This window comes from Canis aureus, chromosome 23 (assembly GCF_053574225.1).
Source record: "Canis aureus isolate CA01 chromosome 23, VMU_Caureus_v.1.0, whole genome shotgun sequence".
Lineage (NCBI taxonomy): Eukaryota > Metazoa > Chordata > Mammalia > Carnivora > Canidae > Canis > Canis aureus.
The window spans coordinates 46,353,671-46,379,614 of NC_135633.1; the positions used below are offsets into that span (position 1 = coordinate 46,353,671).

Here is a 25,944-nt window from a genome sequence, read left to right on the forward strand (position 1 = left end):
TGTGCCCCTCCCCCCCAAATTCAGGTTGAAATCCTAATGCCAAATGTAATGGCAGGAGTCATCACCGGGGAGTTGCTAGTCATGAGGGTAGAAGCCTCTAATAATAAATGGTATTAGTGCTCTTATCAAAAGACCCCACAAAAAAAAAAAAAAAAAAAAAAGACCCCACAGATGCTCCCTAGCTCTCTTCACCACATGAGGACACAGCAAGAGGTTGACAATCGACAATCTACAATCTAGGACCTTCCAAGAATCAGACTATGTTGGCAACCTGATCTTGGATTTCCAGCCTTAAAAACTGTGAGAAATAAATTTCTGTTGAAATTTTACAAACCACCCAGTTTATGGTATTATGTTACAGGAACCCAAACAGACTAAGAGAGATTTATTATTAATAAACATTTTTTAATTTAATGTCTAATATGGTAAATATTGGTAGATATACACCATATAAACAAAGTTCTTGGGGTTATCAATAATTGTTAAGAATGGAAAGAGGTCCTGAAATCTAAAAGTTTGAGACTTGTTACTCTACATTAACCAAGTGAATGTACCCTCTTGACCAACTGTCCTTCAACTGCAAATTCTGTGTTCAGATAAACTAGAGGGAAAAAATGCAGTAGGTAACCAGAGGTAGCAATTTAGGAATCCATAGCAACTTCTCAACAGTGTTTAATGTTTATTATTTTGGCCACATTTACGTGAACATGTCCAGCTCTGGATGACTAAAACTTAGAGGGTTTTTGGTAATTTTTTTCATGGTAAGTATATTTTAGCAAGAACTGAAAAACGTGAGCCATCTGAAAAGATACTCCAGATGCCCAATTTTAAAGTTGAACTTTTCAAGTTCAAAAGAGCAGACTACTTTTAAATGTCTGTTTCTTTCAAGTTAACAGTTAGCTCTTGAACAACACGGGTTGTACTCTGCGAGTTCATTTACACATGGAATTTTTACAGAAATGTATTTTCTCTTCCTTATGATTTTCTTAATAACATTTCCTTTTCTCTAGCTTACTTTTTAATAATAATACAGTATATAATAAATACAACATACAAAATATGTGTTAATTATCTTTTTGGTAAGGCTTCCGTCAATCATAGGCTATATGGAGTTAAGTTCTGGAGAGAAGTCAACAGTTACATGTGGATTTTTGACTACATCCCGAACCCCCTCGTATTGTGCATTATGCAAGGGTCTTCTGTACTTATAGACAGTGCTGGTATACTCTGGTAACCACAGAATAATAATGGTTAACATTAGAGTCAGCATCTGGATAAACATCTTTCAGAAAGTCTTTCAGCAAATATAGGAAAATGTTGCCAAGAGTATGCACACTCTCAGTGGCTTCAACGCTTCTGACAATCTCTTCCCTCCGTGATTCTCTAACGCTGCCCCTCCCTCAACTCTACTCTTGCCAAGCTCAATCCCATCTAGACTTTTGATCACTCTGTTCCTCCTTTTTGGGAAAATATTCCTATTCCTTATTCAATTCTATGATTACAACTAACACAGATGAGCACCACATGAGCACCAGGGCCTACACAGTTACTGTTCTCAAGTTTTCTGATTGCAAATTTCGTGTTTAGGAGAAACACAGCTAAAAATCACTTGAATGAATACACGAGTCCAACGTATAGTGTAACAAAAAAGCAAATTTGAAAGCTTGGTATCATTTCAGAGGGACATAATAACCCCATTCCTCTATTTTAGGAACTGTGATTAGTTCTGGGTATCACACTAGAAAAAAGGCATGACCAAAGAAAGTCCAGAGGACAACTAGGGTGAAGAGGGGATTAAGATGGGAAAATACTGAGGAAAATGAATGTTTAGCCAGAAGAACTTAAGTTTATGCATGACATGGGCAGATACTTACTTCCAAAATTTTTGAAGGGCTATCTTATTTGGATAAGTAGTCATATTTGTTCTTGTCTTCAAAGGGGAAATGGGAAGGAAATTTTAGTTCATTATGAGAAAGAACTTTCTAGTAAGTAGACTTTCTGAAGTGAGACTGGAAAGCCTGAGGAAGAGACTGGCTGCTGGTTTCTGGAGGTATTAATGAAGAAACTAAACATCATTCCATGGGGACACCACAGAAGACATTTAACAATGAATGCCTGGATCTCCAGTCCTGCCAACTCAGAATGAGACCAATGACATCAAAATAAATTCTGAGTTATATGGAGGGCACAAAAATTTGTCATTTCCATAAAACTACCTGCAACACTCTCCATATGGATGCTCACTACAGTGTTAGTACTTTAAGAAGGATAATCAAAAAGCTGTTTATTCCCAACTCTGAGTTAAATTTTTCTTTTTTTTCCTCTGATCCTTCTTTTGGTCCCAGACTGATTTTTATTTTAAGACCCTGTTTCCATGTGAGCGCTGCTACTTTGCAGTATTCTTAAATTAAGAATAATAATTAAACCATTCTTGGCTTTCTTTACGTCAAGATCGGAAATGCCCAGTAATTCTGAAACCGTTCCTGCTAATCTGCATTTGAAATAGACACACCTCTGCAAATCAAGGACTGGTATCTGATGTTTCCCTGGCGATGATCACAGAAGACACAGAGCCAGGCACCCAACAAACAGCCCTGGCCAGATTGCACAGCCATAAGAGGACATCCTAATACTTCCCACAACTAACAAGAAAAGTTCTAAAAGTTGACCCCTTTAGTCTAAAGCGGTAGTTTTCGATGAGTATCTAGTGAATAAAAGGCATTGTTCTCATATGCCTCATGTAGGGTGCAGGTGATATATGGAGCCCGGGCTCTTTACTCACAAGCTGAAATCGATGCCCAAAGCTTAACCATTCTTTTTCTATAAGGACTTCAAATCCTCGGATGCTTCGATAGTATCCATCCAACATGAGCATGGCAAGAGAAGTCAGCTGAGCCGTGCGGTCCCAACCGTCACTACAGTGCACTACCACAGATGTCTTTCCGGACTCTATTTTGTCAGCAATCCTAAGAGCCCCTGCAAGAATAAGCTGCAACACAGATTTTTAAATGAAATTTTTTAAAAAGTAAGTGCTTCCTTCTTCAAAATTAACAAAGTTTTATTACATATGACTGTCTCAATAACATGTGGAGAAAAAACATCAGTCCCTTCCTAAAAGGAATTCTTGTAAGTGGCAAAAGATCTATAATGCTTTTGCCTTTAGAACTAGAAAAATCTCATAAATGAAGGCTCCTATTAATCTGCACAATAGAAGAGCCAAAATGAAGGGTACCTTTAGGTTCTGTAAAAATCAACAGTATGAGTGCAAGAAAAGAAGGATTAAGTTTAAAAGGGATGTTTCTAAGAATATTCAAATGTTCAACATCATCTATTTAATAAAAATAATATGCCAAATTAAGTCGTACATATTACTTAAACAGTAGTTAACCAAATTAGAATAAATATGAAAGCAATAAAATTGGATCTCAAAGTATTCTATAGCTTCCATGGCATTTATTTTACTGTTTTTGTATCTGTCACATAGCTCACAACAAGAGCAGTATAAAGCTAGAGAGTAAGCTATTTTTCTGTACAGTATGAATGAAACATTCTCATCAGGTCAATAGATTACTATTGTCAATTTAAAAGGTACTTAAAATAATTTTTTAAAATATGGAGATACTGCAAAATAATTACCTTTTCTGAAGTTGATCTTGAGTTAAACTGGACAGAATTAGATATAACCAAAAAAGAAACACAAAAGTATAATATCCTTTAAAATGAATAATACAGTCCCATTCTTCTCTGCAACGGCTACCATACATACTTAAAGAACACTATGGGCCCCAAACATGGATTAGAATGAAATAAAGTAGATCTACTAGGCTTGTATTATCTCACGATGACCTCCTTTTGACTATACCTATAGGCATATTCTGGAAATGGGGTACTTGGAAGTAATGTCAATCTGGACTATGCATCAGAGACACCTGTGAGCATTTTTTAAGTGTCTGGGCCCCATTCTCCACTACTCCAGCTTACCATTTTAAATATCTCCCACTTGTGGGACGCCTGAGTGGCTCAGCAGCTGAACATCCACCTTTGGCTCTGGTTGTGATCCCGGAGTCCCGGGATCAAGTCTCACACTTCAGGCTCCTGCAGAGAGCCTGCTTCTCCCTCTGCCTATGTCTCTGCCTCTCTCTCTGTTTCTCATAAATAAATAAAATCTTAAAAAAAAAATCTCCCACATGTAATTCAGTGTATATGGAGATTTATGAATCACTAGCCTAAAGGATTAGAACAGTTGGAAAGTTAGGACTGACCAAGGAGTTATCCAAAGTAGTCTCCCTCCCTCCTTCCCTCCTTCATTTATAACATTTTTGGAGATGTTACCATGTGGTAGACACTGCTTTCAGTGCTGGAAATAGAACAGTGAATGGAACAAAGGGCTGGTACATTCTACTCAGGGGAGGCCAGCAGGACACAAATAAATAAGAAAACATATAGTGTGCCAGAGGGCAGTAAGTGAAAACACCCTGCTGGTGTTGCTGCTACTTTGTAAAATGTGGCTGGGAAAGGCCTTTCTGAAAAGGTGATATTTGAGCGGAGATCTGAGGAAGGTGAGTAGGTAAACTGTGATGGTGTGAGGACTACAAGGGAAGAAGGTAGTCCACACACAGCCTAATCTCTTACCCCTCATGAAACTTGTTTCTGTTGTAGCAAGCTTTTTGGAGAGAAAGCTTGGTGTGTGCTGGTGGAATGCCCTGCAATTTAAGAAGCCAACACTGCAATTTATGTTAGTTTCAAATCAAGTGTTAGCTCCAACAGATGGGCCACAGGAACTCGTCCTCTGACTGAGGAATGTGTGCACTCAGCTACATTCAAGCTTCCCAGCATCTAGAAGAGAAATAGTAATAATAATCTCTAATTCTCATTAGGTAATTTTGGCCTTCTCTTCAGTTCTGTCTGAATTTTAGAGATTCGAATGCAAGCACATGTCTGCTCCTTACCATGAAAAATCTCATTTCCCTGCATTTCACAATATGAATACATATGTAGTTAGAGAAGTCTACACTTCAGAATGCTGTATTACTGAAATTCAGACTATATCTGAAAACATGTATGTAATTGTACTAAGTGCAATACTGTCTGGTTCTCCAAATGCAACAGTAATGAGGTGAGCACATCGGTACTCACAGGGCAGTCCCCACATCATTTAGCCTTCATACCCTTCCTTCAACTACTTCACCTCCCTTCCCCGACCAGAATGCATCCTACTTCACAAGGCGCACAACAAGGATTTAGCGAGTGCCTGTTATTCACACAGACAGCACTGCCCTAGTTCCTGAGGGATCCAAACACATTAATAAAATATCCAGTCCAAGTTTCCACCAATTAGGCATATATACCAGCTGACACAAAGTAATTAAATGAAGTGCGAGGTCGTACCTAATGAGGTGGAAAGAGAAAGTAAAGTGAAAAGTGCAGAGAAAATGGAAGTGGGTGCGATCCGGGAAGACTTCATGGAAGAGATAATATCTGAACTGGGGTCTGAAGGATGGGTAGTATTCAGACAGGGCAGGAAAGAGAGGGGAAGAAAAAACCACAATAGAACCAAATGCAAGAAAAAAAAAAAAAAAAGAACCAAATGCAAGTATAGGAAACTAATTCATCTAAGCAACGTACCTTAGAAGTACTTATAATTTTCAAAGCAGTTATCAATCTTTCAATGTACAGAAAAATACTTTCATCTTCAATTGTAAGAAGAATGTCAAAATAGACAAAGGGGCAGAGAAAGTCCTTGAGTGAAATTCTGTAATAATATAAGGAAATAACAACATATACCCAACCTTAATATGTTCGAGCCAGTGAGTAGATTCCAAGTTAGACAACCAGTGAGTCTCCTCAATGTTAGGGTACACAATCTCCTTAAGTTTCCGTAATGATTCTCTCATAACGTGAATATTGTGAATATCCAGGAAAACTAGTTCTGCATTTTGATAGGCATCTTCACTTTCATAACCTCCACCCTTTGCCTGGAAAAAAAGCACACACCACAGGAAATCATAAATGAACTATACCTATTATATGTAAACACAAATGAAAAAAAGTGCCATAAAGTATCCAGCAGCATGAAAGATTATACATACATATCTTTTAAGATCTTATTTATTTATTTGAGAGAGAGAGAAAGCATGGGAGTGGGTAGAGACAGAGAGAGAAGCAGAGTCCCCACTAAGCAAGGAGCCCAACACCAGGCTCAATCTCAGGACCCTGGGATCATGACCTAAGCTGAAGGCAGACACTAAACCAACTGAGCCACCTGGGCATCCAGATGATTCATATTACTTATGAATAGGAAAATATCAATGGCCCAGGACATCTTAACACAGCCACTCTCTATTACACTTTCTTCTTTATAAAACAAGAATAAACACTCACCCTGACTTCCTTATATGGCTGTTAGAAAAATTTTATGTGATACCATATACGAAGGCACTTAAACATTTTCCTCCATATACTTCCAGTTCTACCCAAACATAATTAGAGAAAATGGAAATCAATAGCTCCACGAGCAGGGACTATGTCTATCTAGTTTCTTTCTGGCCCATGTTTTTTCACCTTTCTTCCTTTTCACTTCATTTTAATCTTAATATTTGCAAAATGCTTTGCAATCATGACTTGCCTCAATTTTAACCACGTAGTTATTTCTAAATAAAAAGACAGAACAAGTATAAAAGCACAGAATACCATAGTATATTACTATCTCTATCCTCAAATACTTAAATCTACATCTACAGAACAAAATGAGAAATATCTGGTGTTCAAAATAAGGTGTGGCTGGAAAGAGCTTCACTTTTCTGGACTAATCTTTCTGTCTTTTTAAGTATAAAATTCTCCTATTTTTCTACGAATCACATATAAAATCAAGCTTTTTAGAGAAATAATGGAAAAAAATTAGAAAAATAGTAGGATATAGGGACCCCTGGGTGGCTCAGCAGTTTAGTGCCTGCCTTTGGCCCAGGGCATGATCCTGGAGTCCCTGGATCTAGTCCCACATTGGGCTCCCTGCATGGAGCCTGCTTCTCCCTCTGCCTGTGTCTCTGCCTCTCTCTCTGTGTCTCTCATGAATAAATAAATAAAATCTTTTTTAAAAAATACTAGCATAGCCACTGTAGCTATATAAAATTAAGTGCTCATGTGACTCACACCTTGAAAACAACAAAACTCACCAACTCCTAACCAACAATCATAAATTACCAAAAAAACAGAAGGTCAAGCTTCCTTTCTGACACTATGGGAAATAGTTTGGATTAAAAAATGGCACAGATACAAGGTTAACAGTGTTACACTGGGACCTGTTAACAAGGATTACTCCTGCAGCATGAGAAGAGACTAGGTCAGGGGTCAGAAACACTTTGAATTCAAATTTGTTGTAACAAATTCTAGAAAGATGGGAGTGGAAACTACAGGGAACCAGTCACAAAAACAAACAAAACGAAAATGTTCTAGAATCAGACAGTTGTAGAACCTTGTGAATATACTAAAAACACTGAAATATACACTTGAAAGGAGTGCATTTTATGGCATGTGCAGTATACTGCAATAAAATCGACATTTAGAAAAACAGTAGAGCAAGTAGACAGTAAAAGCAAAACACACAAATGGTTTAAAACACAAATGGGGACAAAGCATTCTGTAAAACCCCAAAACCACCCACAGCCACAAGCTCTGAATGTTGTCTGTGAATGTGTGGAAGAAGCAGAGGAAGCAAAAGACAGTAAAGTACTGGAGAACAGGAGGACTACAAGAGAGCTTTATATTTTTTAGTGTTTGTTCTGCTTCCTGTTTTGGACTTCATCTTCTGGAATGACAGAAAAGCCCAACAGGTCAATGTAAGAAGTGCAAATGAAACCAGGAAGGGTTCTGTGCATTCTCACAGCTGATGAGCCAAATGGGTCTACAGTAGATCTAAAGGAGTGAATGCTGTCCAACCTTTATAAACTCTCCTAATAGACCAGCCAGGGACCACTTCCACTAAGCACATAATCAAAACTGAGCAAGACAGGGACAAAACAAGACAGAAGAGAAGGTCCAAACAAAACAAAACAAAGGAAGAGAAGTTTCAGATAAGGAAACAGAGGAAGGTGTTGGTTGGGTAGGAGAGACAGGACAGAGCCAGAAGTCCCAGAAAGTAAGACTTCCTATTTTTTAAGGCTACATGCAAATAATAACAGAGGCAGCTCAGTGAAATTATTAGTCCTTCTAACTTCTGGGTACACCTAACTTCTGAACCATACCCTCTAACTGAAGCAACCATCCTGAAGGAAAACTAATTTCACCTAAAAATGAGTAACATAAAAGGATCAAGGTCAAGTCCCATAGGTGCTATCCTAAAAAGAGAATGAACAGCAATCATAATATACTAATATACCCACTGATAACTCCCCTCAACACTGAAATCTTTTTTTTTTTTTGAGATTTTATTTATTTATTCATGAGAGACACAGAGAAAAAGGCAGAGACATAAGCAAAGGGAGAAGCAGGCTCCCAGCAGGGAGCCTGATGCAAGACTTGATCCCAGGACCCCAGGATCACAGGACCTGAGCCAAAGAAAGACGCTCAACCACTGAGCCACCCAGGCATCCCTGAAATCTCTTTTCAAGCAAGCTAAAGACATTAAAAAATAATACCAGGCATTAACGACAAAATAAATTGGAATTAGAAAACTCAAAAATGAATAGAACTCAGTAACAAATTAGAAATGAAAGAAAAAAATCAGGAAGACTAAAGCAGCAGCAGCAACACAAGAGTAAATAAATACAGCAGATATCAAGTTAAAAGAAACAGAAAAGGAAAATCTTTAGAACCATAATGAAATTAAAAAGACGTAAGAAGGAGTCCAGAGAAAGTGACAAATGATGAAGAAAGAAAAAGAAGAGCCAACACAGGAGTCCTGACGAAGAAAGTCAGAACAAAGAAACAGAATACTTAAAGAAAACTGCATGAAATTTTTTGTAACTGGAAATTACAAATTGAAACAGCACACATGCATACCTGAGAATACAGACCCAGAACACACAACATGAAGACATATTCTGGCAATAACTGCACTTCAAAGAAAAAGAAAAAAGTCCTTTGAATATCCAAGTAAAAGGAGTGACTTATAAGGTAAAGAAATTGAGTTTATTATTAGCCTTTGAAGTTTTATGCCAAAAGAAAATAAGCAACATATTTAGGAAACTCAAGAAAATCACATGTAAGCCAAGGATTTTCTGTCCAGCCAAATTGACTTTCAAAGTTTAATAAAAGGACACAAGTTCCTGTTAGCATGCACACACTCAGAATATTGTTCCCAGGAGCTCTTGTTGAAATATTTAGAGAACAACTTCAGACAGTAAAAATAATAACAATAATAAGAATGTCTAGAAAGATAACATATACAAATTGTTGTGAGCTCAAAACATATAGCTACGTGTGGAAGTCAGAGATAAAGGGGAGAGAGAGTATGTGTTCAAAACCGAGAATGTGGTAAGGCTATATGTGCTGACAGTATAATACAATGTATTTTAAAAGTGGGGGAGAATGGGGAGAACAAATGAAAAAAATCAACATTCCAGTAAATACTGGTGGTGGCAGTATTAATATCATTATTCCAAGACTGGTAAGATGAAGTACACAGTAACTGTAGAACATACATATCTCATCCCCTGGGTCTTTGAAAACCAGGACTCCTGGTGGAAGAAAGGAGATACATACATAATTAAGAGAAGCTATGTAAAAACTGTCTAGCACTGAATACAAATTGAAAGCACCAGTATGAACTCCCAAGGTTCTTTATCTTTCAAAATATATAAATATTCCCTAACTCTATTTGCAGGAAAGACATCGAACAGTACAAACCCAGCAGCAAATATCCTCAGCATGCCAGACAATGGTTTGCAACAGCATTCAATACTCACAGGAATGAAAACTTCTTGGACAAATAGCTTTTTCACATCTGGGGCAAGCAAAGCACAAGATTTCGGAATGAATCTGCTATATCTCTTCATACCAGATAGCAAAGATTACTACAGTTATGTCAAAAGAACTCGAGAGAGAACTTGAAAAGCCTCCCTCTGACCAAAGATGAGAAATTTTAAGCTCAAAAAAATATTATCTATGATAGATTAGAAAATGTGAAATATATTTAAATTCATGCATTCATAATGATACTTTAAAAAATTAGGCACTTTCATAGGATGATAGGAAGCAAGCTCACCACTGGGAAAACTGGCTAGGAAGAAAGAATCAAGTATTTTTCCTGGCTTTCTTATATGAACTAAATTCCTGGTTAAACAAAATACAGACAAAAGAGTTTCTTTATAGAAAGAGTTCAAACAACAGCTAAAAGAGAAATCATGAAATTAAAATACCACCATTTGCAAGCCCAGTGAGTTAATGCATCTAGGCACTGAGCAAATAGCTGTGAACACCTCATAAAAAGAGAGTCAGCCACAAATGACATGCCTCCTGATATATCCCGTATAGCCATGCCAAAGGTATCAAACCTGGATCTAAATAAACCTCTAAATTCACATGAAAGAAAGTCAAAGAACAGAAAAAAGGTTGAACCCCATCATAACTCAACAGCTAAATCTGGACTAAGGGAACTCCACAGATAAAATGTCAAGAAAAGAAAGAGATGGGCAAGAGGAAGACTACATATTAAGAGAGACTCAGAAGACATATTAAGCACAATATTAAAAAAAAAAAAAAAAAGGCAAAACAAGAGTCCAGCCAGGGATGTATACTTTGGTAATGGAATATAAAGAAATACAACAAGACGGTTATTATAAAGTCAGGACTACGGTTACTTTTAGTAGGATTAGAAGGTGAACTGGATTGGGACACAGCACCCATGGAAGACTTAGTGGCTGGCAAAGTTGTAATTCTTGACATGAAGATGATGATTTTGTCATGTCATGAACATCACAAGAAGATTTGTCATGTTCGTATTAAGTTATAGAAAAAGTTGAGAATTCAGGTAAAAAAAATACCTGTCACAACAAGGATATACATTTTTGCAAATTAAAAAGAGAGGGATAACTGTGAGGATTGGGTGAAGGTAGCCAAAAGGTACAAACTTCCACTTAAAAGATAAGTTCTGAGGATGTAATGTAAAGCCCGAAGACTACAGTTAACTATATATTGTATATTTGAAAATTGCTAAGAAAACAGACCTTACAAATTCTCATCACAAGGAAAAAAAAATGTGTAACCATATGAGATGATGGATGTTAACTTATTGTAGTGATCATTTCATAATACATACACATATCAAATCATTATATTGTACACCTTAAACCTATGCAATGTTCTCAACAATTATATCTCAATAAAAACTTGGGAGAAAGACATCCAGGCTGGTAAACTGAATCAATTTTCCTGAAGAATACTGACAGTATGTAACAAAACTCTTTAAAAATGCATACTTTAAATTCTGAATAATCATTATATATCTAGGATACTCTTTTAAGGAAATAAAGATGCCAACAAAAGATATTTATTTCACTGATATCTAAAATAAGGATGCCTAGGTAGTTCAGTTGGTCAAGGGCCTGCCTTTGGCTCAGGTCATAATCCAGGGTCCTGGGATCAAGTCCCCCATCGGGCTCCCTGCTTAGCAGTGAGTCTGCTTCTCCCTCTCACTCTGCCCCTCCTCTCTGCTGTGCACGCTCTCTCTCTCAAATAAATATGTAAAATATTTTAAAATAAGGAAATAAATACTTAAACACTTGATATGAGAAAAATGACTAAATGAGTAATGACACAGCTGTAACAAGTACTATTAAAGTATCTTTTAAGAATATTGTATTAGAAGAAATAATTCCGATAGCATTAAGAGGAAAGACAAAGAAACAAAATAATCAACATATAAGCGCACAAAAAAAATGGAGGAAAACACAGCAAAATATTAGTGGACATGGGTGATTTTTATTTCCTTTATTTCTCTATGTCTGCCAAGTTCTTCTATACTAGTACATATTTTGTAACCAGCAAAATGTACCAGTTAATAAAATATATTAGCCTTTAAAAAAGGGGATGATTTCCAAACTGAAATATGTATCAGAATGATTTTTTAAGATAGGGAATGTAACACTTTGCATTACCACCTATCCTGCATTACACTTCTCTTTCCTTTTCCTCTCATGCTAGAAAACATACTAAGTCTCCCTCCTGCTAATATGGAGTAAAGTTTCAGAAGGGGAACAAGTATTCACTGGAAAGATATATGCTAGTCCCTGTGAGGCAAGCTTCACATATACATTATCTCATTTCTCCTTTAAGGGGGAATAGTTACAGTTTAATAGAGAATGCCTGGAATTCACAATGCTCTCAAAACACTAAATAAACAGGATGGAAATAATTAGGTGCAGGCACCATAACTTAATTAAAAGGATGATCATCCCAGCATTGTTTATAAAAGCAAAAAACCCCACAAATAACCCAAGTATCCAACAGTTGATATTATTAGTTATTGTAGCATTAAAATAACATTATAGATAAATGTTTATTGGCATAGAAAGATATAGTGTCATGTTTTAAAAAGGAAGTCACAATTATTATCCCACTGTTTTAAATATATGTGTGTATGCATATATTCATAGGTCTGGAAGTACAACCAAAGTTTAATGGTGTTACAGGATTTACTGTTTTAAAATGTTCTTCTTTTCACTTATCAGCATTAGGTAATTCTATAATACAGATCCATTGCTTCTTGGGGGTAAAAAAATTTTTTAAGAGATAACTTACTAAAGCTAAATTATATGTCTCCTCTCTCCTTCTCCTATGGTAGATTTTGTCAATTGGACAAAAATTTCTATTTCCACAATGTAAATATTTATTCTACAGAAGAAACCAAGACTATTGCTCCAGCTAACTTCAAGTTCAGGTTGAAAAACTTGCACAGGTGGAGGGCAGTCAGCAGAGGGCACCACCAGTCTCTGGGAACACTGCTCTCCCGTTCCGCAACCACAGAAGCTCAGTCGGCGGTCAAATTTGGAGAAAGTAGAAGATAATTGCTGAACATTTATTATGTGTGTGGGCACAGGATTATGCACTAGTTTTTATTAGATGAGTTTTGCCCTAAAACAATCCTGTTAGGTATTATTATTCTCATTTTACAAAAGAGCAAATTAAGGTCTAAAAAGGTTAAATGGGCAAAAGACATGAACAGAAATCTCACAGAGGAAGACAGACATGGCCAACACGCACGTGAGAAAATGCTCGGCATCACTTGCCATCAGGGAAATACAAATCAAAACCACAATGAGATACCACCTCACACCAGGGAGAATGGGGAAAATTAACAAGACAGGAAACAACAAATGTTGGAGAGGATGCGGAGAAAAGGGAACCCTCTTGCACTGTTGGTGGGAATGTGAACTGGTGCAGCCACTCTGGAAAACTGTGTGCAGGTTCCTCAAAAAGTTAAAAATAGACCTGCCCTACGACCCAGCAATTGCACTGTTTGGGGATTTACCCCAAAGATTCAGATGCAATGAAACGCCAGGACACCTGCGCCCCGATGTTTATAGCAGCAATGTCCGCAATAGCCAAACTGTGGAAGGAGCCTCGGTGTCCATCGAAAGATGAGTGGATAAAGAAGATGTGGTCTATGTATACAACGGAATATTCCTCAGCCATTAGAAAGGATGAATACCTACTATTTGCTTCAATGTGGATGGAACTGGAGGGTATTATGTTGAGTGAAATAAGTCAATCGGAGAAGGACAAACATTATATGGTCTCATTCATTTGGGGAATATAAAAAATAGTGAAAGGGAATAAGGGGGAAAGGAGAAAAATGAGTGGGAAATATCAGAAAAGGAGACAGAACATGAGAGAATCCTAACTCTGGGAAACGAACAAGGGGTGGTAGAAAGGGAGGTGGGTGGGGGGGGTGGGGGTGACTGGGTGTTATGCTATATGTTGGCAACTGAACTCCAATAAAAAATAAATAAATAAAAATAAAATAAAAATAAGATAAAAAATAATAAAAAGGTTAAATAATCCATCGCCACATGGCACTTCACCGTGACCCCATCAATGCCAGTTGGTGCACATAGCCCACGTAGGGGACACCCTCTGAGTGCCTGTCTCTAGTGGCCCAAGGGGATTGTATTTCTGGGCCCTATGAGTCCGAGACAATTAGAGACATAGCTCTTGACAGGCTACCACCCTCTAGCCATTATACATTCAGGAGACTGAAATACATCTTCAGTCTTCCTCTGAAAATGGCCCAACCACCTACTAGATCTAGAGCTTTAGCCTGAGGGACAAGCTTCAGATTGATAACACATCTAGAGACTATGGAAACACTCTCAGGAAACATAAGCTGAGGGATACTATCCATCTATAAGCTCACTCTGCCCTGCTATAGCTTACCTGTACCTCCAGAGGAAAAGCCCATCTACTTGTCTGAAGCCTCAAATTGTGCAACTGTCACTAAGATGACAAGCAAGGTCTATAGTTGCAGTCCCTGAGGACTGGGTATATTTGCATACCTTAAAAGCTGCTGAAAGTCTAGCTCCCAATCAGCCTAAAACTGGGAGATGACTAAGGTCCTTCCCCTTGGAATACCCAAAGTCTCAGTGAGTGTCTGCTTTCAGCTTAGGGCATGAATCAAGAGTCCCGGGATGGAGTCCCACATCGGGCTCACCACAGGAAGCCTGCTTCTCCCTCTGCCTATGTCTCTGCCTCCTGCCTCACTCTCTGTGTCTCTCGTGAATAAATAAAATCTTAAAAAAAAAAACTTTCAGAAAACACTCAACATAATAAAGGCCACGTATGATAAGCCCACAACTGTCGTACTCAATGGTGAAAAGCTGAAAGCTTCTCCTTTAAGATCAGAAACAAGACAAGGATACGCAAACTCACCACTTTTATGCAACCTAGTATTGGAAGTCCTAACCAGAGCAATTAGGCAGAAAAAGAAATAAAAGGCATCCAAAATAGAAAGGAATAAGTAAAACTGTAACTTTCTGTGGGCATAATTTTATATAGAGAAAACTCTAAAGACTCTACCCAAAAAATTATCAGAACTAATAAATGAATTCAGTAACGCTGTGGGGTATAAAATCAATATATAAAATCTATTACATGTCTATACATTAACAATGAACTATGAGAGAATTAAGAAAACAATCCCCTTTACAACTGCATCAAAAAAAATAAAACACTTAGAACTAAATTTAACTAAAAAGGTGAAAAATTGGGGATCCCTGGGTGGCGCAGAGGTTTGGCGCCTGCCTTTGGCCCAAGGCGCGATCCTGGAGACCCGGAATCGAATCCCACATCGGGCTCCCGGTGCATGGGGCGTGCTTCTCCCTCTGCCTGTGTCTCTGCCCCTCTCTCTCTCTCTCTCTCTCTGTATGTGACTATCATAAATAAATAAAAATTAAAAAAAAAAAAGTGAAAAATCTTTACACTGTAAACTATAAGATACTGACAAAAGAAACTGAAGAAGATACAAATAAATGGAAAGATACTATATGCTCATGGACTGGAAAAATTAATTTGAAAAATATCATATTTCCCAAAGCAATCTACAGATTCAATGCCATCCCTATCTACTAAATTCAATGCATTTTTCACAGAAATAGAACAATCTTAAAATTTGTATGGAACCACAAAATATCCCATTATCCTGAGAAAGAAAAACAAAGCTAGAGGCATCATGCTGATTTTAAACTATACTAGAGGGACGTCACGGTGGCTCAGTGATTCAGCATCTGTCTTCAGCTCAGGGCATGATCCCAGTCCTGGTATCGAGTCCTACACTGCGCTCCCTTTAGGGAGCCTGCTTCTCCTTCTGCCTGTGTCTCTGCCTCTCCCTGTGTCTCTCATGGATAAATAAAATAAAATCTTTAAGCTATACTACAAAGCTATAAAAATCAAAACAGTATGGTATTGGCATGAAAACAGATACATAAAACAATAGAATAGAACAGAGAGGTCAGAAATAAACCTCATGTCAATTAATATATAACAAAGGAGGCAAGAATATACAACAGGGAAGGACAGTCTCTTCAGTAACTGTTGCTGAGAAAACTGGACAGCCACATGCAAAGAATGAAACTGAACTACTAACTTACACCATAGACAAAAATCAATTTGAAATTATTAAAGACTTGAATGTAAGACCAGAAATCATATATTTCTTAAAAGAAAACAAGGCAATAAGCTGAATGACATTGGTCTTAGTGATCTCTTTTTGGCTCCTACTCCAGAAGCAATGCAACAAAAGCAAACAGGACTACATTAAACTAAAAGGTTTCTGCATAGCAAAGGGAGCTTCTCACTAGTGAATGGGAGAATATATTTGCAAATCACATATCAGGTAAGGAATTAATCCAAAATATATAAGCTCATACAACTCAATAACAACAACAAATCCAACTGAAAAATAGGCAGAGGATTTAAATAGACATTTTTTCAAAAAAGACAAAAGACAGCCAACAGGCAAATGAAAAGATGCTCAACATCACTACTCACCAGGAAATGCAAATTATAACCATAATGAGATATAACCTCATACTTGTTAAAATGACCATTATAAAAAAAAAATAAACATGATGGAAAACAGTATGAAGGTTTCTCAAAAACTTAAAAGTAGAATCACTATGCAATCCACCAATTCCACTTCTGGGTATTTATTGAAAGAAAACAAAAACACTAATTCAAAAAGATCTGTGTAATATATGTTCACTGCAGCATTGTTTACAATAGCCAAGATATGGAAAGAACCTGTATGTCCATCAGTGGATGAATGTATAAAGAAAATGTGGTGTACACACACACACACACACACACCAGAATACCACTAAGCCATAAAAAGAAATGAAACCTTGCCATTTTTTACAATATAAATGGACCTCAAGAGAATCATACTAAGTGAAAGAAGTCAGACAGAAAAAGACAACCATTGTATCATTTCACTTATATGTGGAATCTAAAAAACAAAATAAATGAACAAACAAATAATAGATACAGAGAACAGACTGGTGGTTATAGAGTGGAGAGTTTGTCAGGAAGCAAAATCGATGGAGATAAGGAAGCACAAATTTTGAGTTATAAAATAGATGTCATGAGAATGTAACATACAACATGGGGACTATAGTCAATAATACTGCTATTGCAAATTTAAAAGCTGCTGAGAAGGTAAATCTTAAGTTTTCATTAGAAGAAGAGAATGTTGGAAATTTGTATGCTGACGGATAGTAAACAGACTTCACGTGGTGATTTCACAATCTACACAAATACTGAAACATTATGTTGCAAACCTGTAACTAATGTATTTCAACTGTACTTCAACAAAAAGTAAACAAATAAAAAATTACAAGATTAACTGACTAGGAGCACCTGGATGGCTCAGTCAGTTAAGCATCTGACTCTTGATTTTGGCTCAGGTCATGATCTCAGGGTCAGTCATGAGATCAAATCCTGTGTCAGGCTTCACACTCAGTGGGGAGTCTCCAGATTCTCTCTCTGTCCCTCCCTGTACTAGCGCACACTCGTGCTCTTGCTCTGTCTCTCAAATCAACAAATAAATCTTTAAAAAAAGAGAGAGAGAGAGAAAGAGACTAAACAACTCAAAGTCATTACATCAAATAAGAGAGCCAGGATTAGAATCTACATGTTTGTCACTGGAGAGCCTGAAATCTTTCTACGACACAATGTAGCTCCCATCAAACTCACCTGATTCATGAAACTGTAACTGTAATCTTATTTACTGAAAGATAATCTCACCTTATTGGCAACAGCATTGACACTTGGCCGGGCATCAAATATAAAGATTTTATGAGACTGGGCATTGGAGTCCATGATAGCTTGAAGGTATTTTTCATCCTCTTTGCTTCGCTTTCCACTCACTCCTACCATGGGCTGGCTACACCGAGTGATAGTGGCTTGACTTTCAGGATGAATCCAGGATAAAACCTTAGTGGGGAAGAAAACAGTGACATGCTCTTCATATATTTCTCTATTTATAATTCTTCTCAAAAACATCACTCTATAAAATTCTTTCTAACTGGTTCCAAAGTCTAACCACAAAGGCTGTACAAGACTGTTATAAAAATCATCACCTTTCTTTCAAGCCAATTCTGGCATATGGAAAATCTGCTCTAATCCTTTAAGCAGGTATTGATTTATGGAAGTCATGATTATTTGGAAGTGTTGTCTCTAGAGTAAAAATACATTAAAAGGGAGTTAAGCAAACCCCTTAAAGTTTTATTATTAAAGTGGCAACCAGTCCAACTATAAAGACTTCAGAATGTATAACTTTGTACATAAAATTATTTGAACTGATCTTTCTAAAACATAGTGATTCATCATAAATTCATAAAGTCTTCTTCTTTCCAGGACTTAAAGGAAAAGAGCATCTGCTGCCCTGATTAAAGAGTATATAATAAAAAAAAAGAAATAGTAAACAATAAAGAGCCAACTTTGTTTTCAAGAATCACAATTCTGTGCAGTTCTTTAATATCCTTGTCAGACTCTCCAGAAACTTCTTTAAGTCTTTCCTCATTTTAATTTTACTAAATAACTCATTCTCTAAAATCTCCATAAAAGACATGTTATAGCTATTTTTATCCTGCATCCATTCTCCCATTCATTAACCTCAGCATTATGTAGAGTACAAAAACATTTACTAGGGCACCTGGGTGGCCCAGTGGCTGAGCATGTGCCTTTGGTTCAGGTGGTAATCCTGGGTCCTGGGATCGAGTCCTGCTTCAGGCTCCGTACAGGGAGCCTGCTTTTCCCTCTGCCTGTGTCTCTGCCTCTCTCTGTCTCTCATGAATAAATAGAATCTAAAAAAAAAAAAGAATCTAAAAAAAAAAAAAAATTTGCAAAGTCTCATCAAAGCTTCATACTTACTGGGATGCGGCCCCTTGATCTGAAGGATGCCACTCTCTTTAATTCTTCATCAGGAATATTTGCTGGCACAACCAAGAGGGCAGGATATGTATCACAAAGCTCATAACGTTCATTTATCTTTGTTATCCTCCAGCTTTCATTGGGAATTCCCTACATGTGAAATAGAACGTAAGACAAATTACTACCTAAAATATTAAAAGATATTGAAATAAAAGCCATCCTATTTAACTTCTTTTATCTCCACTGTCCATTTTTTAAGTTGTTGGAATAATTACTATCTACCTGTAATGACTGGGCTTTTAGGATGAGATATTCTAATGTAGGGATCTGTGTTCATTTTGGCAGCCAATTATACACTGAAAGATTTCTCAAATCATTAAATACTGATAGGTCACCGGGTCTGTGTGAAACATATCCAATAGGAAGCAAGGACACAGTAAGACTGTAAATGTTCCTTGTCTTAAAAACAAAAACAAAACAGTCTCATTCAGGTTGACTGGATGATTGACTTTTCTGCTATTTGTCTACAGAAAGAAATTTCAGGAAGCAGGTACCAACAACCACCAGAACATTATATATGTATTTATCACGTACAGACCTAAAGTGAAGTTTTCTCTCCTAAATTATAGTACTAATGTAATGCTGCTAATCTGACACATATTAGAAAAGCAAGGGAGTAACAGAAGGCAAAACCAAGAGGCAAGAAATACTTTTTAAAAACTTCTTAAAAACATATCAATTATTAAGCTCTCATTTGGTCCTTCAATATTTACTATAACCAGTCTACTATTTCACATAAGGGGTTACCTAAGTTAGAGTAAGATACTTAAAAATTCTCCATCTTTCATTCTACAGAAAATAGAGCCATTAAATTAATTGGAATTAAGAAAATATATATATTTAAACTTTTATGGCCCCTTACAATCAAACAGAAAAAGAATTTTTAAAGAAACCAAATTATAGTTTTAAAAAAACATTTATTAAGCATTTATTATAGCAATTATAATTAAAAAAAAACATTTATCAAGCAAGAAACATTATGCACTGGTACATACCAGCAGCCTCTTTACACTCACACATGCACATATTATTATATTCAGGTTTTGCTAACTTCATTTGATAGATGAAAAAATGAAAGAGGTAATAGAGAATTCCACATACATTCCAAATCTATCCTTTTATTTAAAAGTACATTGTTCCTGAAAAAATTAATATTTTATAAATATAAACACTATACTGGTTCATGAAATTGTTCTAAAATCTGAAATCAAAGGACAGGGGTGCCTGTTTGGCTCAGTCAGTTAAGCTTCTGTCTGCCTTCAGCTCAGGTCATGACCCCAGGGTTCTGGGATAGAGCCCCAAGTCGGGCACCCTGCTTCCTCTCCCTTCTGCCTCTGCCTGCTGCTCCAAGCGACTACTTGTGCGCGCACGCGCGCTCTTTCTATCTCTAATAAAGAAAAAAAATGAAAAGAGTGAATTTTTTAAATTTCATTTTAAAAAAATGAAATCAAAGGGCAGAATGTACTCTCCTTTAAAGAGGTCTTTCTCAAGTAATCAACAAACACCCAAGAGGACATTAATTAACATTAAGAAAGGAGAGAAAATTCTCTCCCAGGAATCATATGGTAAATACCATCTAGAGAGTTTTTCTATTTTTTTAGATTTTATTTATTTATTCATAAGAGACACAACGAGAGAGAGGCAGAGACAAAGGCAGAGGGAGAAGCAGGCTCCCTGCAGGGAGCCCCCTGTGGGACTCAATCCCAGGACCCTGGGATTATGCCCTGAGCCAAAGGCAGATGCTCAACAAATGAGCCACCCAGATGTCCCTCACCAAGAAAGTTTCCATGTATCTCTAGCCATGGTCTGTTTCTTCATTGGTGTCTTACACTCTATTTACACTCTATTTAATTAGCTTAGTCCCAACCTACTTCTTAAGATACACGTCAGCCCCTCCTTCTTGCCTTCCTCAACTTCTTTATATACTAGACAATTGTTCAGGTAAGATCCTTACTTACTTTTTAGAAATAAAAGAAAGACTTAATTAGAAGCTTAAACATATATTTCCATGATAGAACAAAAAAGTACAGTGAACTGGCAAGTTTATAGAAGTGGAACTTTAGCAAAAACCTTAGATACCATCTTTAACTCATCCCTCTTCCTTAACCCCCTACATCCAATCGAACAATTTCTAATTTTTTCTTCTAAAAGTACCAAAAGAAAACTTTGCTATTTTCAATCCTCATTACAACTTCCCTAATTCAGGCCATTGTCACTCCTCTCCTGTCCCTCTGCAATCCATTTTCCATGCTGCCTCTCCAATAATCACCTAAGTTATCATGTCATTCCTCTATCTAAAAATTGTCAGTGGTTACCTATTCCTTTTCACATAAAGTATAATTCCTCCATGAACAGGAGTGATGTCACCAAGATGGCAACATAGGTGTTCCTGACTTCACTCTCCATCATAAGAACTAACAACTATTTAAGGACAAGACATCACTGAGAGGATCCTAGAACATGGGACTGAAGTACTTCGGCACTTCAGAGACCCAGAGACACTGCATTAGAAGGTAAGACAAGAGGCTATATGTTGACCTCACTATCCCTCCCCCTAGGCCAGCCTAGCCCAGCCCAGCACCACACAGAGAGGTCTCCCCTGAGCCTCTGGCTCCTCCAGCAGGAAGGAGAACCCAGGGGAAACAACCAGCACCATCCCCCAGCACTGTGGGTGCCTCTACTTTGAGTCTGTACCTCAGGGACTGCAGGGAAATCTGTGGGGCTTATCCCCTGGGAATCTCTTACTGTGATGGAGAAGTGGGAAAGGGCTTCCAACAACCAGCACATGGATCGTGACAAACTGCTTTCACATATGCTGTGCCAAAGGAGTAACCCAAATCGGTGGTTTTGTTCATCTGCAGAGTAGTCAGGAGCATGCACACTCTGACCAGGGAACTCAGCAAGGTGTAGAACTCCCTAATTTGGACCCTCAAACAAGGAGTTTTGCCAGCCCTAAACTCCAGTTTGCCCACCTCTAGACCAGAAGTTACATCATAGCCCCACACACTGCAAAGTGTCTTCCCACCCCATTTGACCAAAAGGACTGGCAAAAACTGGAAGGAGTGTGGACCAGCAGCAGTCAAGCAGGGAGACGGGAGAGAAGAGCTGATTGTTCCCAGAGCAAAGCCAGTACTGGGAGAGCTGCATTCCCAAGCAGGGTAGCTCTTGGCCCTTCCCAACCACTGAAACTGTTTGGGAAACAGAGTAGCTAGAGAGGCCCCTCCCCCTCCTACCAAGGCAAGAAGGCTAAAACACAGACCGAGCAGCTGTGGAGAGTGTCTTCTAGCCCATGTGACCATAAAGGGCTGGCAACAACTCAGGGTAGCAGTGTAGTCCAATGATACTCAAGCCAAGAAGTGGGTAGATAGCTAAGAATCTGCAGAACAAAACTAGTGGTCCTGTTTGGTCAGGGAACTTGGGATCTAGATCAACTTAGGTTAACATAACAAAGAGCTTTACTGGCTTTAGAACTGTTTCTCCTGCCACACTCAGGAAGGGAATCTAACTCACTGCCAAGCTTACTGCTGAATATAGCTCTCAGCCTGTCTGACCAAGGGACCCAACCAGAGAACACAAGAAGCTAAGAGTTGGTTCCCTGAAAAGAAAAATAAAATTGTAAACTCTTAGGCAGACTAACGAAGGGAAAAAGAGAAAGGGCCTAAATCAACAAAATTATAAATGAAAAAGGAGACATTCCAACTGATAACACAGTAATTCAAATTACTGTAAGAGTTTACTATGAACAACTAATTCCCAACAAACTGGACAACCTAGAAGAAATGGAAACATTCTAAGACAACTTACCGAGACTAAATAAAAAAGAAACAGGTACTCTGAATAGACGGCTTACTAGTAAGGAGATTGAATCAGTAATCAAAAATCTCTCAACAGAGAAAAACCCAAGACCAGATGTGTCACTGGTGAATTTTATTAAAGAAGATCTAACACCAACCCTTCTCAAGCTCTTCCAAAAAACTGAACAAGAGGGAACAATCAAACTCATTTTATGAAGCTAGCATTATCCTGATACCAAAACCAGAAAAAGGATACTACTAGAAAATTACATATCAATATTCTTGATGAATATAAATGTAAAAATTCTCAATAAAATACTAGCAAACAAAATTCAGCAGCACATTAAATGGATCATATACGATGATCAAGTGGAACTGATCCCTGAGATGCAAGGATATTTCAAGATAGGCAAATTAATCAATATGATACATCACATTAGTAGAAAGAATCATGCAATCATCTCAAAATACACAGGAAAAGCATCTGACAGAATTCAACATCCATTCATGATAAAAATTCTTAAATCAGGTAAAGAAGGAACATATCTCAACATAATAAAGGCTGTATTTGACAAGCCCACAGCTAAAATCATTCTCAATGGTAAAAGGTTAAAAGCTCTTCCTCAAAAAAATAAAAAATAAATAAAATAAGTAAATAAAAGCTCTTCCTCTAAGATCAGGGACAAGACAAGGGTGCCCATTTTCACCATTCTCATTCAACAGAAGTCCCAACAAGGGGAAAAAAGGTATTAGAGTTAGAAAGGAAGAAGTAAAACTATGTTTATTTGAGACAAAATAGTTTTATATGTAGAAAATCCTAGACTTAACTCAAAACTGTTAGATCTAATCAATGAATTCAGTGAAGATGCAAGATACAAAAATTAACACACAAAAATCAGTAGCACTAAGAATGAATCTACTAATAAAAACAACAAAGAAATCAATCCCATTTATGATAACATCAAAAACAAAATATGGGGCACCTGGGTGGCTCAGTTAGTTAAGCATCTGCCTTCGGCTCAGGTCATGTTCCCAGGGTCCTGAGATCAAGCCCCATGTCAGACTCTCTGCTTAGTGGGGGGCCTACTTGTGCTTTTTCTCACTATCTCTCTCTCTCTCTCTCTCTTTCTCTCTCTTTCAAATAAATGAATAAAACCTTTAAAAAAACAATAAAATACTTTGGAATAAATTTAACTGAAGGAGATAAAAGATCTCAACTCTGAAAACTACAGGACATGGAAAAAAGAAATTGGACAATGATGCAAATAAATGGAAAGGTATCCCATGTTCAATAATTGGAAGAATTAATATTGTTAAAATGTCAATATTACCAAAAGCAATCTATAGAGTCAATATAAGCCCTATCAAGATCCCAATGGCATTTATTACAGCAGAAAAAATACTCCTAAAATTTATATGGAACAACAACAACAAAAAACCCAAATAGTCAAAGAAATCCTGAGAAAGAACAATAAAGCCAGAGCTTTTATACTTTCTGATTTCAAGCTATACTATAAAGCCATAGTGATCAAAACAATATGGTACTCACATTAAAACAGATAAATACCCTAACAACAGAATCAAGAAGCTAGAAATAAACTCACACATAGATGGTCAACTAACCTTTGACAAGTGAGCAAAAATCTCAATGGGGAAAAGACAATCTCTTCAATAAACAGTGCTGGGTAATTGGATATTCGTATGTAAAGAATGAAATTGGACCCCATGTATCACACCGTTCACAAAAATTAACTCAAAATGTATTAAAGATTGGGGGTATCTGGGTGGCTCAGTTGGTTAAGCTCATGTCATTATTTCAGGGTTGTGAGATTGAGTCCTGCATCACACTCTGCACTGGGCATGGAGACTGCTTAAGATTCCCTTTCTGTGCTTCCAATCTCTCCTCCCTCTCTTTAAAAAGAAAAAAAAAAGAGGGGGGGGGGAATTAAGGACTGAAATGCATTTGTCCTAAAACCATGAAATACCCAGAAGAAAATACCTGAAACCATGAAAGCCCTAGAAGAAAATACAGGAATGGAGTTCCTTGACATGGATCTTAGCAATAAATTTTTTGAATAAGACACCAAAAGCACAAGAAACAAATAAGAAACACTTGGTACTACATCAAATTAAAAAGTTTCTGAACAGCAAAAGAAATCATCAACAAAGTGAAAAGACAACCTACAGAATGAAAAATACTTGCAAACTGTGTATAAATGGTTAATATCCAAAATACATAAAGAACTTATGCAACACAACAGCAAAAACCAAGTCACTTGATACTAATGTAACACTGTATCTTAACTATACTCAAATAAAAAAAAAATTTTAACAGTCGAAGGACCTGAATGAACATTTCTTCAAAAAAGAAAATATAAGAGGATCCCTGGGTGGCTCAGTGGTTTGGCATCTGCCACCAGCCCAGGGCATGATCCCGGAGTCCCAGGATCGAGGCTACATTGGGCTCCCTTCATGGAGCCTGCTTCTCCCTCTGCCCGTGTCTCTGACTCACTCTCTCTCTCTCTGTATCTCTCATGAATAAATAAATAAAATCTTAAAAAAAAAAAAGGAAAATATAAGAGGCCAACAGACACATGAAAAGATTCTCAATATAGTTATTAGGTAAATGCAAATTAAAACCACAATGAGATCACCTCATACCTGTCAGAATGGCCACCATTAGGAATAAGAGCGGGGCAGGGGGGTGGGGAGAGAGATGACAAATGCTAGTGTGGATGTGGAGAAAGGAAACCCTGTTGGTGGGATTGTAAACTTTCAGTCACTATTGAAAACAGTATGGAGGAAGCTCAAAAAATCAAACACAGAACCACAATATGATCCAGCAATTCCACTTCTGTGGATATATACAAGGGAAATGAAAAGAGTGACTCAAAAAGATAACCGCACAACCCATATTCATAGCAGCATTGTTTATTATAGCCAAGACATGGATGCAAACCAAATGTCCACTTGTGGATGAATGGATAAAGCAGCTGTGGTATTCTTATACAATGAAATATTAGTCAACCATGAAAAGAGATGCAAGAAAATCTTATCACTTACAGCAACATGGAAGGACCTTGAGGATATTACGCTAGGTGGAATAAGCCACACAGAGAAAGACTATACTATACGATCTCACTTACATGTGGACTATTACAGAAAAAAAAAAAAAAGAAACTCAGAAAAGGATAGAAAGAACAGATTTGTGGTTGGGAAAGGAAATTGA

General features: G+C 37.3%; 1 protein-coding gene across 16 annotated transcripts in view; it reads right to left on the reverse strand.

The window, feature by feature from the left end:
* MTMR2 (myotubularin related protein 2) overlaps positions 1–25,944 on the reverse strand; it is a 121,834-nt gene that overhangs the window by 9,909 nt on the left and 85,981 nt on the right. For 15 of the 16 annotated variants that reach the window (XM_077867521.1, XM_077867536.1, XM_077867523.1 and 12 more), the window contains 4 exons: positions 18,862–19,011; positions 17,734–17,922; positions 5,790–5,975; positions 2,783–2,989 (listed from right to left, as the gene is read on the reverse strand). In XM_077867521.1, the coding sequence (XP_077723647.1) occupies positions 2,783–2,989; positions 5,790–5,975; positions 17,734–17,922; positions 18,862–19,011 (732 nt within the window). The remainder of the gene's footprint in view (positions 1–2,782; positions 2,990–5,789; positions 5,976–17,733; positions 17,923–18,861; positions 19,012–25,944) is intronic. The other variant, XM_077867522.1, reaches the window with a different exon arrangement.